The sequence below is a fragment of the Cyprinus carpio genome, chromosome A6 (assembly GCF_018340385.1).
Source record: "Cyprinus carpio isolate SPL01 chromosome A6, ASM1834038v1, whole genome shotgun sequence".
NCBI classification, from domain to species: domain Eukaryota; kingdom Metazoa; phylum Chordata; class Actinopteri; order Cypriniformes; family Cyprinidae; genus Cyprinus; species Cyprinus carpio.
Window position 1 is genome coordinate 13,651,007 of NC_056577.1, and position 15,935 is coordinate 13,666,941.

A 15,935-nucleotide genomic window follows, 5' to 3' on the forward strand; every position below is an offset into this window, starting at 1 on the left:
ACAACAGTTATGAATGAAGTGAAATGTATACTGCACAATGTACTATCTATCTATCTATCTATCTATGTATTGATCGATCTATCATCTATCTATCTATCTATCTATATCCTTGATTTGTATGTGTGTGTGTGTGTTTGTGTAGAGACAGGAAATGTTACTCCAAGTAGGGACAGTCCCGCCATCCCTCGTTTACGTTCAGTGAACTCCTATACAAATCTAAGAGCTGCCACCACTGCTCGAACCCTCAATAAGAGTCTTCAGAATCTCAATCTCAACGAAGAGGGTGAGTCAAACTTGACTTTACATCACAAAGCCTGAAATCTCTGTTACAAATTTTCAACTGTTTTAAACTCTTTATACCTTTCATAACAGTGTACAAAGTCATTTATTGGCATAAAATCATGCTGGTGAATATGGACATATTGCACTTTAACAAGTCCCTTACATAAGCAAAAAAATTAAATTTCTTATATTGTGATATAAGATTTTGTTCAAATTGCTGACCTCTATTCCTAACAATGCTTATGTTTATTATATGTGTTCTAGGTGGTCCGGCAGCATTCTCTCCAGGGAACCTGAGCACCAGCAGCAGTGCTAGCAGTACTCTGGGCAGTCCCGATAATGATGAATACCTTCTCTCCTTTGAAACCATCGACAAGATGAGGAGAGTCAGCTCATACTCTTCCTTGAATTCTCTCATTGGTAAGATTCCCTGTTTCAGCATCAAGCATAAACAAGACCATCAGCTTCCTTTGAAAATGTCTCTCTGAATAGACCAAATGCCTTTTTAAGGACATTGTAGTAATCACCATTTAATCAATTTTCACGAGTAGCAGTCAACTTTGCATTGTTAGATTTGATGAATCTAAGAACTACACTAGTTAAAATAAATCATATTCACTGAAGCAAACTTAGTACTTATTTAAGCAGCATAGTAAATGTCAAGACTGTGAACCTGTGCTTACATTTTAATCTTTGCTACACAGTACTACACTGTGTTTTAGATTTTTATACTTTTAACAGGTGTGCAGTATTATTTATATCATTGAATCATGTTATTTTACCATAAAATAAAGAAAAGATGGTTTACTTTGCATAGGATCATTAAAAGTAGTAGCCTGTTCAATACACAGATGTATACCTGTATTAAATATCTATATCGCCACATTACTTATTCATCACAAATAAAAAATTAAATTTACATTCAATAATTCCACTAATAAAATGGCATGCATCTCAATATGTCACAAACGTCCTTAATTTGTTGTCTGTCCTTAAGCTCAGGGACAATTTTCAATTTTCAAATTCTCGTTTTTTTGTATTTTCTCCTAGATTTGACATAGCCAAATTTAAACGTTTACCCTACGCACATGCAATGGAGGAAATGAAAAAAAAAGTTCATTGTACAGAAAACCCCTTGAAATACAAAATCAGATTGTAATACTTCATAAATAACATTATATATGTTAAAAATATTACAATTAACACACACAAAAAAAATAGGCACTTGTTTTTTTTCCATAATTTTTTTTTTTTTTTTTTTTTTTTGAAAGTCTGTTATTCCAGTTCTATTTGTTCCAGTTATCTGCAACTTATAGGGGCTTTTCATACACGTGGTACAATGTGGCGCCATTCGTGACATAAGCGTTTCTGCTAGTTTCAGCCCGATGCAGTTATCATTTCATGTCCTGCACCACATTGTTTAAATAGCAAATGCATTTGAGGGCATTTGTGCACCCAAGTGCGTGCAGGTCTGAAAATGAGGTGTGTTCAGGGGCATTGTTGGCATGTTGCTATTTTGAGGCAACTGAAATAGACTGCGCCTTTGACCAACTGAAACCTGGTCTAAAGTCAATGCCACAATATTTATTTAAAGGGTCCTATTATGCTCTTTTACAAAGTCTTGATTTTGTTTTGGGGGTGTACTAAAACAGGCTCTCATACTAGGTTGTTCGAAAAACACATTATTTTTCACATATTTTATATTATTACAACACATCCCTGCCCAGTCTGGCATGAACGGCTCGAATAGTTCCTGTATCAAATGAAGGCCTGCCTTCTGAAATACGAAATGTGCTGTGATTGGTAAGCTGGGCCAGTGTGTGTTGTGATTGGCATCACTCGGCGCCTGGTCAGGAAATGTCATGCCCCTTACCATAGCCACCTGCTGCAAGCTCAAAACAATTTGAGCGCGATTTAAACCCGGATGATTGTAACCACTCTAAGCTCGTCTGCATTGGGAAAGCTAGCGTGTCTCCTTGCCATTGCCTCGTTGCCTTTTCTAGCGCAGCTCAACCAGGTCTCGTCCCATTCGTCGATATTTGTGATATTGTCATTCGTTGTAGTTTTTGAAAAGTGATTTCTGTAAAATAAAATATGTGCTTTTGAATTGTACTTTGAGCTTTATAACTTTGTAGATCTTTTTTATGCTCAAACAGCAACATTACAGACTAACTAATGTTGAAAAAGTGAAAAAGCATAATAGCACCCCTTTAATTAAAGTGCGTGTTAATAATATGCACCTATAAGCGGGTGAACAACATGTGTACAATCTGCTTATTACAAACAGGGATGTGTAAATATTTAAAATGAAAGGATTACAATGTAAAAGATTATTATTGTGCCCCATAGATGGTCTGCTTGTGCATGAGGTTAAAGGTTAACCTTTCCTCTCTGGAGAAGCGTTCAGTCTTTGCTCTTGCAAATTCCGCCATGGTGCAAGCGCAAATGGCCTTTAAAGGGAATAATAAACATTAATAAATGATTAATAAGTGATATATATTAATATTTTTATCTATGTTTTGTAGATTTGATTGAAGTGATTAAATGATGATTTACTAATCGCTTACAAAACATGACTATACATTCACAAATTATTATTAGGTAATATGCTAACGATTTACAAATCTCATAAGTTATTTTAAAATAATAGCATCATGAAAGGATCAAACAGATTGTTAGTTAAAAGTTAATACACCTAAAAAATTATACCAATTTTTTTTAAGGTAAGTGGTTGCAAACAATATATTTTAGCTACATTTAAATAAACAAAATGTTGAAAGTTAGCTAAATTTGTTTATTTAAATGTAGCTAAAATAAATTGATTGCAACCGCTTATCTTAATTTTTTTTTAAATTTTTAGGCACACGAGCACAAAGAAACGTAAAAAAAAAATTGCCTCAATTGAAAGAAAAGTAACAAATCTAAAAGATGATATAGAGTTTGTTGTTTGTGGCTGACTGAAGCATTCATACGAGTAGGAATGTGATACTTGTCTTTGTTTCCTCAGAGTGATCATATTTCACAACATGATTCTTTTCGAGATCATTCGATCTATGATTTTCACACAGTGAAATAAACTTCATACACAAATTCCTGTAAATGAGAGCTTTCTTATGATATGTGACTTGACTGTTTTGTGAAATTCATAAAAAATATGTCTTCATAGAAAAAATTCTTCTCAATCATAAAGCCGAAGTTTGTGTCTGGGATGAACCATTCATGTCATTTATGAGATGATACCATACAAGGAAGCCTTTAAATAGGAAGAATAAACACTATAACATAGAACATAGTTTTGGACATGTATTCTGGTCCGTGGAGTTTAAGACGTTAATAGAACAGAAGAACTACTCCTGCTCATGATGTGGAAAAAAGATAATCTGTCTATGATTAAGAAATTGTTGAGCATTTGTTATTAATTTCTTCCTTCATTTTAATTAAAACATGAGCACCTTGTATTATTTTGTACCTATTAACTAAAATAAAAAATGTGGCAACGATTAAGCTAAAACAGTGGAATGAAAAAGAAGGTATGCATTGATAAAACGTCCTCGAATTTAAACGCGCAAGTTCTGTCATTATAACCAACAAGGTTCACACACAATGTAGACAAGGGATTCATTGTGCAACTTCATTGATTATAGTTAAATAATTGTCAACTTCAGTGATTTTAAAATGAGCTTTCGTTACTGAATTTCTACAGTCCATTTAGGATTAGAGTAAAACCTTTATTTTAAACCTTGATTTGAGTAAAAACTTTATTCAGACCCTTGGTGCATACAGTTAACACTTAACACTAACAGTAGAGATAATACAGATAAATACAATTTAAAATTATATAAAATACAACCAATACAATATACAAATAAGGACATTGTTAAGAGAGAGAGAGAGAGGGGATAACACTGCTGAACTTTCCCCTATAAATTAGCCTATACACTTCAAGGTTTACATAAAGAATCAGCCCAGTTTTACCTTTTTATTATAAGTTTGCATATAGAGTTCAGTGTTTGTATTTCCTGTGCACTTTGATGTGGAATACAAAATCATATTTTTCTATTATTGTGACAGTTTTCCTTTTGTAAATATTGGAAAAACAATTGCTGCATTGCTGCGTACTACTTAAACAGTGCAAATGAAAGTAGTAGTCTAGAAAGCAGCATGTCTCTCACAACACAAAACAAAGCAAAGCAACACTGCATACAATATTGTATAAAACACTATATGATGCTGTCTTTCACACAAATGACAAAACATTTTTTTTAGCTTTTATTCCATAAAAGGAACTAAATGTCTTGTTCACTTTACCAGAAAAAATTAAATAATAAAAATCCAGTATTTGACAATCATTACACACTGCTCAAACATTCTAAAACCCTACAAACCAGCTGAACACTTAAATTGAACACTTCAGTTGATTAAACACTTTCATGTTAAACTTTTAAAAGCATTACAATATTGAAAACTTACTAAAAATAAATTTGGACACATTGAGACATTTATCCTGAAAAGGCACTTTACCTATGCCTGCTCTGCAAGTTTAAAACATTCATGAGGAACACTCTCTGTATGAAAGATCAGCCATTCACACCTTTGTATTTTCACCCCCACGATGAAGCTCACATAACTGCCTAATTCCCTCTGAATGGAATTATACAAATGTGAATTCGGTTACACTGTTGGATATTGTTTGTTGCTTAGTGGAAAATAGACATGAATGGTAATTCTATCTAAATGTAAGCAAAACAATTATAGTGTAGCATAAATCAGTGTGTTTAGAAATACAGCATACACACAAATCTCTCCATTAATATATATGTATATACAAAGTATATGTATGTATATAATGAACTCTAATGTAATTGCACTGCATTTTGATGCAGAAAAGAGTGGAATTTACTTTTTGTTTCATGGGGAAAACCGAACCCCACATAAAAATAATAACTTATAATAAAACTGAACTTGGAATTTAGCTGTAATAATAACTACAATGTCTTTTCTGAATTATGAACCAAAGTGCAATCATAAATTATTAACACCTTTACTGTCGCTATTAGTCCTGCATAGATTCAGTCTTCCAAATATTCTGTAGCTTATTATGAATTTGAACCATCCAGTTTTAGACACTGCAAGGCTATGAATCAAGGATTGTTCTCTGTAATTGTGTCATGAAATGCATCGTGAAAATATTTTATCTATAATATAATACATATTTTTGGCTTCAAATAACTTATTGTGCTGATTTTACTTAAAATCACACTGTGAATACAAACACTGACCTCTATATGAAAACCTTCAGTAATAAGTTTAACTGCCCCTGGCTTTATGCCTACTGTATGTTGAAAATGTGTACACCAGTTCACGGAGCCATGCACATGACATGCAGGAAAAATATATAACTCAAAAGTATTAAACATTCATTTTAGTTTAAAAATGGGGAACTATATTATTCATAATTTTCCCATATAATCCATATTTTCTGTCATATTTATTTTGTGGAATAATGCACACCTCTTTAAATGTATAATAATCTATAATATAATAATAATCACTTTTGGAAACCATTTGAAAAAATAGGTACGTGGAATGCTTATAACACAAATCAAAAACATATCAAACCACATTACTTAATAAATTAATTCAACAAAATAACACAAAATATATTTGCGACATACAAACATTCCTCACATATAAACCTTGACATACACATTTATAAACCATAATTGTAGTAATTTTGCACGCAACGCCACTCACACTGGACCATACACACTGAAGTAAACAGAATCCTTTATATTTACACATTTGATTAAATATACCACTCACGTGAATGTAGTTAAGCACACAAATTACATGGCATAATTATCCAAAAGTTAACAATTTTGAACATTTAAGGTAGTTATAAATGGAAATATAGATGTGCTACTTTTAGAATAGACATTATGTATGTATGAATGACAGCGTGGATGGCTTTGCTGTGAAATGTTGCTTAAACTGTGTTTGAATTGTGTTAAATTGTGTTGCAGAAATCAGAGTCTATTTTTATAAGGAAGTATTTTTATCTTAATAATTATCAATGATTCATGCTTGAAGATTGCTTCACAACATCAAAAAAACTGCAGGGCCTGTTCAGTGGTTCAAACACAGGATACTGCATTGCTGCTACTCATGCTGTTGGTGTTGTGCAGCTACTCTACTGTACATTACACATCCAGTACCGAATGCAATTACTGTGAAATGTGCACAAATGAGTGGGTGCTGGTGCTGTAGTCTGATGATGTTCCGGACAAATTAATTTATGCATACATATTTCCTGCTTCTTGCAACATTTATAGTGCATCCGGTAAAGGGTATCATTCCCCATACACACACACACACACACACACACACACACAACCTAGTCCCAGACACTTTTTAAGACAAGCTTACACCTGTGCGTTGATGCTGTTTTTTGCTCCCATTTGGTGTTCCTTTTACGCCCTGGACACACCACTTTTGATAATACTTTTCTTCTATATTTTATTAACCTCATTATAATTTTGACCTGATGGCTGATATTAGCAGGTCAACAAAAGGGAAGCCCACTGTCTTTGAATTTAGAAAACCCTTTTCTAAATGTTCTAAAGACATATGATAGCTTTGTGTGACAAGCAGATCAAAATTTAAATAGCTCTTAAAGGGATAGTTGACCCAAAAATGAAATTTGATGTTTATCTACTTACCCCCAGGACATCCAAGATGTAGGTGACTTTGTTTCTTCAGTAGAACACAAATTATGATTTTTTTAACTTCAGCCATTGCGGTCTCTCAGTCTACAATGCTTGTCAATGGTCACTTAACTTTACTTAACGTAACCTCTGTATTCCTGAGATAAGGGAACGGGAGTTATGTATGGGAAAACTCATTTTTTCCATTCTGCTGAAAACTGATTTGTTCACGTTTATGTAGCTGCACAAACCAATGGCGCTTCAGCCCGCCAAAAGGGGCGGGGCCGACCGCTATAAAAGTCAGTCTGTAGCACCATTTATCAGATCATTCGACTGAAACGACGATCATCGATTCATGACGCTTGTAGTGCGGCAAGCAACATAAGCTTGTTCTCTTAAGTCAGGGAACCGAGGTTATGTTAAGTAACTGAAGCGTTCCCTTTTGAACGTTCACTCTTGTTATGTATGGGAACGAATCCAATCACGCCGCACTATGAGCAACAATTACATGCTGCTCTGCGAGCCCAGTGTTAGAGCACTAATAAGGGTCCTAAGGTACTTAGGCATTATCTAACCCCAAGATTAGCTGAGGGCATGAGAAATCACTACCCACATGGGAGGTTTAAACCAATAGAATCTGCGCCTGCAGGGCGGGGATGTCTAAGTTAAAGAATCTGGCAAAAGTGGACGGCGACGACCAGCCGGCGGCCGCACAGATCTCACTGATAGATATGCCACTGCACCACGCCCTTAAGGAGGCCATTCCCCTTGTGGAGTGGGCTCTCACACCAATTGGGCATTCCAGTCCTTCTGATGCGTCAGCCAGAGCTATTGCATCAACAATCCAGGAAGACAGTCTTAGCTTGGTAACCGGCAGACCCTTCTGGCAGCCTCCAAAGCAAACAAACAGTTGTTCAGACTGCCTAAACAGTTTAGAACGTTCCACATAGACTCTCAGACCCCTGACAGGGCAGAGAACATTCGGTCCCTGCTCGCTGTCTGCAGCGGGGAGCGCCAATAGGGATATTACTTGCACTCTAAAGAGTGTAGAGAGCACTTAGGAACATAGCCGTGTCTCGGTTTCAAAATGACCTTGCAGTCATTGAGCCCAAACTCAAGACATGAGGCGCTGACCGTCATCGCTTGTAAGTCACCCACAAGCTTGATTCGCTGCGATGGCCACCACATATACTTTTCATTGTGGATGGGGCACACCCCCTATCCAGCAGCTCATGCAGAAAAGTCAGACACGTCACATGAAAATGGGTCCACTTGCTGTGCAGAGAACCAATTGAGGAATACTGACCATTTTTGGCCATAGAGCCGTTTCGTGGACGGCGCCCTTGCCTCAAGAATGGTGTTGCTTACTCTCGCTGGGAGCCTATCAGACTCCCGTCGAGGCACCAGACATGAAGGCTCCACAACTCTGAGTGGGCGTGCCAAATCATGCCTTTCGCCTGCGAGAAAAGGTCCCTCCTCAATGGGATGGGCCACGGGGCCATCGTCACCAGCTGCATCAGCTCTGGAAACCAAGTCTGGTTCTTCCAGAGTGGGGCTACAAGGAGGAGGGAGCATTTAGTTTCCTTGACTCGCCTGATGATCTGGGGAATCAGGGCGATAGGAGGAAACGCATACAGGCGAGCCCTGGGCCGATGTGACACTGCCCGGGCCCGCTGGAAAAGATCTGCTGCCCCACTGTTTTTTGCTCTTTGGGGAGGAAAAATACGGGAGGGCCTGGCAGGGGGATCGCCTTGATGGAACAAGGCAACCCGTGAGCGTAGATGGGAAAGGCTCATGCTCTCGCAAAAAGAGCACAAGCCATCAGCGGGCGCAGCCTCTGCGTGGGCACGGCCGAGGTGGGCGGCGCACTTGCTGTGCCCATCTTCATCGTGCAAGAGTCCCTTGCACAAACCACACTTATGGCGTGACATTTGAAGCAATACGCGCTGAAATATTCTCTAGGAAATTTGCTCTTACCCGGATGCCTGCAGTGATGCTTACGTCGCTGCTTTCGGCTTCTTCCACGAATGAATGGCTCTACGGACCAACTTATATAGCGGTCGGCCCCGCCCCTTTTGGCTGGCTGAAGTGGCATTGGTTTGTGCAACTACACAAACGTGAACAAATCAGGCTTCAGCAGAAAGGAAAAAAGGAGTTTTCCCATACATAACGAGAGTGAACGTTCGAAAGGGAACGATCGGTCTGTGCAAGAAACTGAACAGTATTTATATTATTTTCTTACCTCTGATTCATGCAATGTCTGAACTGTTAGAACTTTTGTGAACGCGATTCACAGCAGCCTGCATCATCATCTTCTTGTGGCTTTATGTCGGATCGCAGACTTATAAATGCATTACTGTCACCTATCTCTCAAATGGGCCATTAACACTGAATGCTGAATGCTGTTCCATGCATGCTTGGCTTTTGGCCCTATGAGAATTTAGAAGGAAGGCCAAGAATCAGACAAACGGAAATGCTGGTTCTTTAATCTCTTTCTTTTATGGCCTTTCCAGGCAGAGCTGATAAATGGTTAAATCAAGAGACTAGTAAACTCAAAATCCCTCTGCAGCAGAATTTTGCTCAATTTATTTTAGTCCTATTTCAACATATACAGTAGGTGGCCAACCAGAGTGTGCTTTCTACCGCTGCGAGTGCCGCCGCCGCATCTGCAAAGTGCATTTGCAGCTTTTGACCGCTGAGTGGCACTTTAACCACAAGTTATCAAACAAACGCATCAAAGCACATTTTCACAAATAGCCTTCAGCTTTGCCTTGCTGGTGTGTTACATTTGACGGCTGCAGTCAGAGGAAAATGAAAGAAAAAACACTGTGGTTAAAATATTTAATATTCACCGATGAAACTTTAGTAGCCTACTTAATAAATTATGTTCTTTCTTAGAATGAATAAAATAGAATAAAACACGCACATACTTTGTTATTCGTTACCTGTCATTTATTTTGACAGATAACTACTTGGGGAAAAGATATCTGTCTGTACACTGATTAAAAAATTGTTGCCTGTTTTATAAATTATTTCCATTATTTTAGTAAAACTGTACTGAATAATTTCGCTCCCATTATTAAGGCCAAACTAAAACAAGAAACAAATAAATTAAACCTGGCCACGATTTAGCTAAATCATTGGAACTGAAAAGAATGTACGGATTAATAAAATGTCCTCACATTTAAACTCCAGTTCTCTCATTAGTATCAACAAAGTGCACACAATGTAAAAAAAGAGCTTCATTACTTGACAACTTCAGTGATTTTAAAGGGAGCCTTCTTTACTTGCTTTCATACAGTTTAAGTAAAACTAAAAAAAAAAAAATTGCAGCCGCATTTAAATGCAGGAGTGTATTCTATTCCTTAAAATATCAGAGTGCAAAATTTGTGAGGCACGCATTAATATGAGTGCGACGTACAACATTTATTCTTATTTGTCTACATATTTTTTCTTCATTACGAATCTTTTTGGGTTTTATTTTGTATCATTGCATGTAAAAAATAATTAACTTTGTAATGCATATGCAAAATGTGAATCTGCAATCTTATTCGCAGTCTATAGCAATTTATAATTATTTGTACAACAATATCTAACTTAGCTGCTTTGTATCTGTATTATTTAATGTAAAAGAGATTTATTAAAACAATCATTTTAAAACGTCAAATAGCCTTTAATTTACAGGATATACATTTTACATTACATTTATGCATTTAGCAGACGCTTTTATCCAAAGCGACTTACAATGCATTCAGGCTAACATTTTTTATCTAACATCTGTTCCCTGGGAATCAAACCCACAACCTCTTGCGCCGCTAACGCAGTGCTCTACCACTGAGCCACAGGAACACATATAACTTGTAACTTCATCTGTCTTGGTTGTAGACTTGTGAAGATTTATTTTTAATGCAGATCCCATACTGTAACCTAAAATAAATGTGCTCTTTTACTATTCATATTCAAGCGTTTGTGCAGAAAATTATTGATGCGCTTGCATGACAGGGAAGCGCCCTCAAGATAATTTTTTTTCTTCCCTTTTTTCCTGATAATGAAATAACTTTTCATTAGAAACTTTTCAAAACTGGGGTGCCTTACATACATGAGAAATATATCTACAGAAAGCTTGAAATGTCTACTTTTAAACGAACCAATTCAAAACGGAAGTAAATACTCCCTGATTATGCGCATCCTGTGGAGATAAGAGTCAGCACATGAATGTCATCTTGCAACCGACAAGAAAACATTAGTTTATTAATAAATAATTAAAATGTCTCCTTTTTCACAATTATTAGGCTACTTTTGCCTGTGGTTTGTGGCAAATTTAATGCATGTGCTTGAGCGCAGAATATATATGAAGGCTCATTATTGATTAGACTGTGTTAATTTAATATAAACATGCGATTAGTTGAATAATGACTTAAATTAACGACTACTACTAACTAGAAAAATCTTATGTGTGGGGCAGACCTATTAAATACCCTCTAGACATCTCTGTTAAAGTTTTTTAAGCATTTTATATGTTTGTATAAATTCTGCTTTCAGAACGGTCCGTAATGGAGAGATGCCTTAACATGGATTTTTCCTCTGAAACACAAAAACAAAAATTTAAATAAAATTGATATTTTATGTTTTGAGAATGGTCAACCATTTGTTATTATTATGGTCTTGTGAAAATAATAATATGGGCTGCGAGAAAATAATAAATAAAAAGAGTAGTATTATATCCACCAGACCTTAATAATAACAGATTCTCAATTGATAATTAATCATTCTTTTTGCAAAAATCATTGTTATTTGTGAGCGTAGGCGTTTGAGGAAGGCTTTAAGTCCAAGCGGTATCCTCTGCCATCTGCTCCCGCTTCCCCAGGTTCAAAGTCCACAAGTTTTGATTTTACAAAATCAGTTTGGGCGAATGCCACTTATTTATCATGAGCCCAACATTTAGCAAGGCAGGAAAACATTCAGTCTGCCTGAAGGAAGACATATTTCATTATAAGTTAATGCTGTTAAATAGAGAGAGAAAAAAATACATTGAAGAAAAATAAAAAATAAAAAAAAACCTAGTGTTTGCTATTCTTAAACTTGGACCTCATTATATTAAAGTATCAATCCAAACACCAGAAGCAAGCTACACTCTCTTTAAATGTTCTTTCATTGAAAAGTATGCATTTTTATTCATTCACAGGCTATATGATTGTAAAAATGTTTTAGTTCAAAACTTAAAGTGCTATTGTTTAAAAAAAAAAATGCTTTATTGACTGATGATTCATAGACCTTCAGTTTTTTATACTAGATTTAACTTGAATCTTAATACTATTAAACTGACTTTAAATTTCAAGGAGTTTATAAGTTGAAATGGGTGAAAATGTCACAGTGCATGTTAAATAGCCTAAATTAACTTGTATAGTATCTGAAGACCTTGATTGCGTGTTGCCATGAAACTAACAATATAATTTGATTGTTTTTAAAATGAACAATTCCTGTATAAAATGGGACAGCAACCGTTAATATATCAAACTTTTTAAAATTGTCCACAGATTCTGCACCAGAGCGCAGAAGTGCATGTGCATGCACAATTGTTAGGTGGAGGAGGCTTTTTTGTTTCTTAAAGTAATTTCCAGAAGCGATGGAAAAACACAAAACTTGTAAATAGTTAACAGCATAGCCTAGATTATCCCACAGTAACAAAATGTAACTGATGAATTTGTTAACCCACCGTAACAAATTTTAACCGATTAATCACCTATTTTTGTTTGCTGCATGTTTTTTAAAAACAGGCTAAAAATAAATTACGTTTTTGAGAGGAAAAAAAAAATATGTCATGTATGTTGCATTTTATTACATTCAGAAATAATAACGGCAGGCCTAATAATGTTATAATGTACCAACAGGATATTTTTTAGTTCCCCTCACTTTTTAACAAGAATTAAAAAATATATATAATTCTAATGGAATATATAATTCTAATGGATAAATAAAATTGCAGTATATAATAATCCAGGCTTAGCTGTAAACAAAAACAAATAATAATAATAATAATAATAATAATAATAATAATAATTTAAAGCGAAACATAAGGTAAGGTTTACCTCTTTCATTCGGGACAAATCCAAACGTTTCCATATTCGTGATGTTGCCCATTTTGAAGCTTAACTATTATTCCTTAGGTAAAATAGGCTTTGTAGTTCACGCGTGTTTCAGTATAGACGGAAGAAAAGTCATAATGAGCAAAAAATACAAAAAAGAATAATACTAACCACTCATTACACCACGAACAACTGCTCCTCTTTCCCCAATGCATATGTGCACGTGAGGCACCAGTGCGATCAAACAGCTGAACAGAAAATAGTACTCAATTTTTGATCACACAGTAAAGGCATAATTCTTAAAAAGTCATGAATAATAGCAGAGTTAATAAGAATTATTTCTAAATGCTGGACACTTCTCATTTCGCTCTGCATATGGATATGCAATTTTTTTTTTTTTTTTTTTTGCTAAGAACGAACTGAAATGGAAACATTTACCTTTTAATCTGTGTATATATATATATATATATATATATATATATATATATATATATATATATATATATATATATATATATATATATATACAGTACAGGTCAAAAGTTTGGAAACATTACTATTTTTATTACTATAAAAAATACACTATTTTCATTACTATGTTTTTGAAAGAAGTTTCTTCTGCTCATCAAGCCTGCATTTATTTGATCAAAAATACAGAAAAAAAAAATTTAATATTGTGAAATATTATTATAATCCAAAATAATTGTTTTTAAATTTATTATACTTTAAATTATCATTTATTTCTGTGATGCAAAGCTGAACTTTTAGGATAATTATCACATGATCCTTTAGAAATCATTCTAATATGATGAATACTTTTTATTTACTTTGAATAAAAAGTTAAAAAAAAAAAAAAAAAAGCTATGTTTTAAAATATAAATATTTTGTAATAACAATATACACTACTGGTCAGTAATTTGGGGTCAGTAATTTTTTTTTCTTTCGTTTTTTTTAAATAAAATCAATACTTTTATTCAGCAGGGATGTGTTAAATTGATAAAAATATAGTAATAAATAGTAAAAAAAAATATATATATATTATTAGAATATGTATTATTAGAATTTTATTTTATTTTGAATAAATGCAGTTCTTTTTAACCTTTTATTCATCAAATATATTAGACAGCAGAACTGTTTCCAACACTCATAATAAATCAGAATATTAGAATGATTTCTAAATGATCATGTGATAGACTGGATGTTACATGTGACACTGAAGGCTGGAGTAATGATGCTGAAAATTCAGCTTTGCATCACAGGAATAATATTTTTTTTTTTTTTTTTTTTAAAGTATATTCAAATAGAAAACTATTATTTTAAATTGTAATAATATTTCACAATATTACTGTTTTTTTCTGTATTTTTGATCAAATAAATGCAGGCTTGATGAGCAGAAGAGACTTCTTTCAAAAACATTAAAAATAGTACTGTTTCCAAACTTTTGACCTGTACTGTGTATCTATATATATTTATATATATATATATATATATATATATATATATATATATATATATATATATATATATATATATATATATATATATATAATGACTGTTTAATAACAATAGCATGCAGTAAGAGCCTTTGTGCAATTTTAATTTTTGATGAGTAGACTGTAGCCCAAGACTATCCCACGTTTTGAAATTAACTCACTGTAAATTTTCTTATGGTTTTAAAGTATGTTACAATTTTATATTGTAACGTTATTGTTGTTTTACTTTGTCATTTCATCTCCGTTTACAAACCAAAATTTTACATTAGACACAGTTTGCAACGCGTGCTTTTGCGCCACCTGGCGGTAGTTTCGTGAATAACTTTAACACGCGACTGACTTGCGGTGGTATTACCCATTTTGGTTGTCCACCTACTGTAGATCCTCTAAATTGTACTAATTTAGCCTCATCAATCAAACCTGCTCTAAAAGCTCTTTTTTATTTTGTTGTCCTCCTCTCTCTCACTGTTTCTTATCTGGCATTTATATTTTGCTCTGGTCAGCCCCTTGGCTTCAGTTTCATATCCTTCATATTGTTACTTCTGTCATTGTATGGTGAGAATGAGGCTTTGTTCCAAAAGTCCAGTGAGCTGCCAACTGCATACATAGACAACTGACTTCTATGTCAGCATCCTAACTGAAATGGGACATCATAAGTGAATTATTTGGTACACTGTATATAGGCAGCAGTTCTGTGCATCATACAAATAGATCTACTCACATCAAATGCATGAGAGACTAATGAATGTATAGTGCATTTGTGACGCAATAGCTACACATGCCTTATCAGCATTAACCCCAATTCATCAACATTTTGACAAATTGCTACTTCTAAAAGCATTTCTATCTGCACATTCAGGCTGTTTTCATCTCTACATCTTTAGATCCATTTCACTTCTCTCTGTCTCATATATTCATGACACTTTTTCTCGACTCTACTTTTTCTATCTTTTGTGGCTCTTGTCATTGTTTTTTTCTCTGTTATCAGCCACACACACATCCTTTTTAGTTTTCTTCATATTCTCTTTAAGTCGCCACCCCTTCACACTGCTCAGTAACATCAGTACAGATTTTACGCCAGCACCTTACAAAACCTCTTCATTTCATCTTTCTCCTCTGACCACCTGTCAACCCATCCTTTCCTTATTTCCTCCTCCTTATTCCCTCAGTTTTTATATAATCTGTGACTAATTCATTTAAAATATGAAGCCGTTTCTACAGTCCTTACTTAACCTTCAGGAGTGACTGTGCTTTGCATACAAAAATCAGTAGCCAGGCAATGCTATTGAGTGCTAACACAGCAGAGTCCAGGGTTCAAAGCACCATTAGTTGCCATGGTTACTGATGGATTCTGGGTGTACTTTATAGCA

The 15,935-nt window shown here is 34.7% G+C and overlaps 1 protein-coding gene across 7 annotated transcripts in view; it reads left to right on the top strand.

The window, feature by feature from the left end:
- The window catches only part of LOC109080016 (regulatory-associated protein of mTOR), a 229,024-nt gene that overhangs the window by 161,464 nt on the left and 51,625 nt on the right, over positions 1-15,935 (top strand). For all 7 annotated transcript variants that reach the window (XM_042758119.1, XM_042758118.1, XM_042758121.1 and 4 more), the window contains 2 exons: positions 143-283; positions 547-702. In XM_042758119.1, the coding sequence (XP_042614053.1) occupies positions 143-283; positions 547-702 (297 nt within the window). The remainder of the gene's footprint in view (positions 1-142; positions 284-546; positions 703-15,935) is intronic.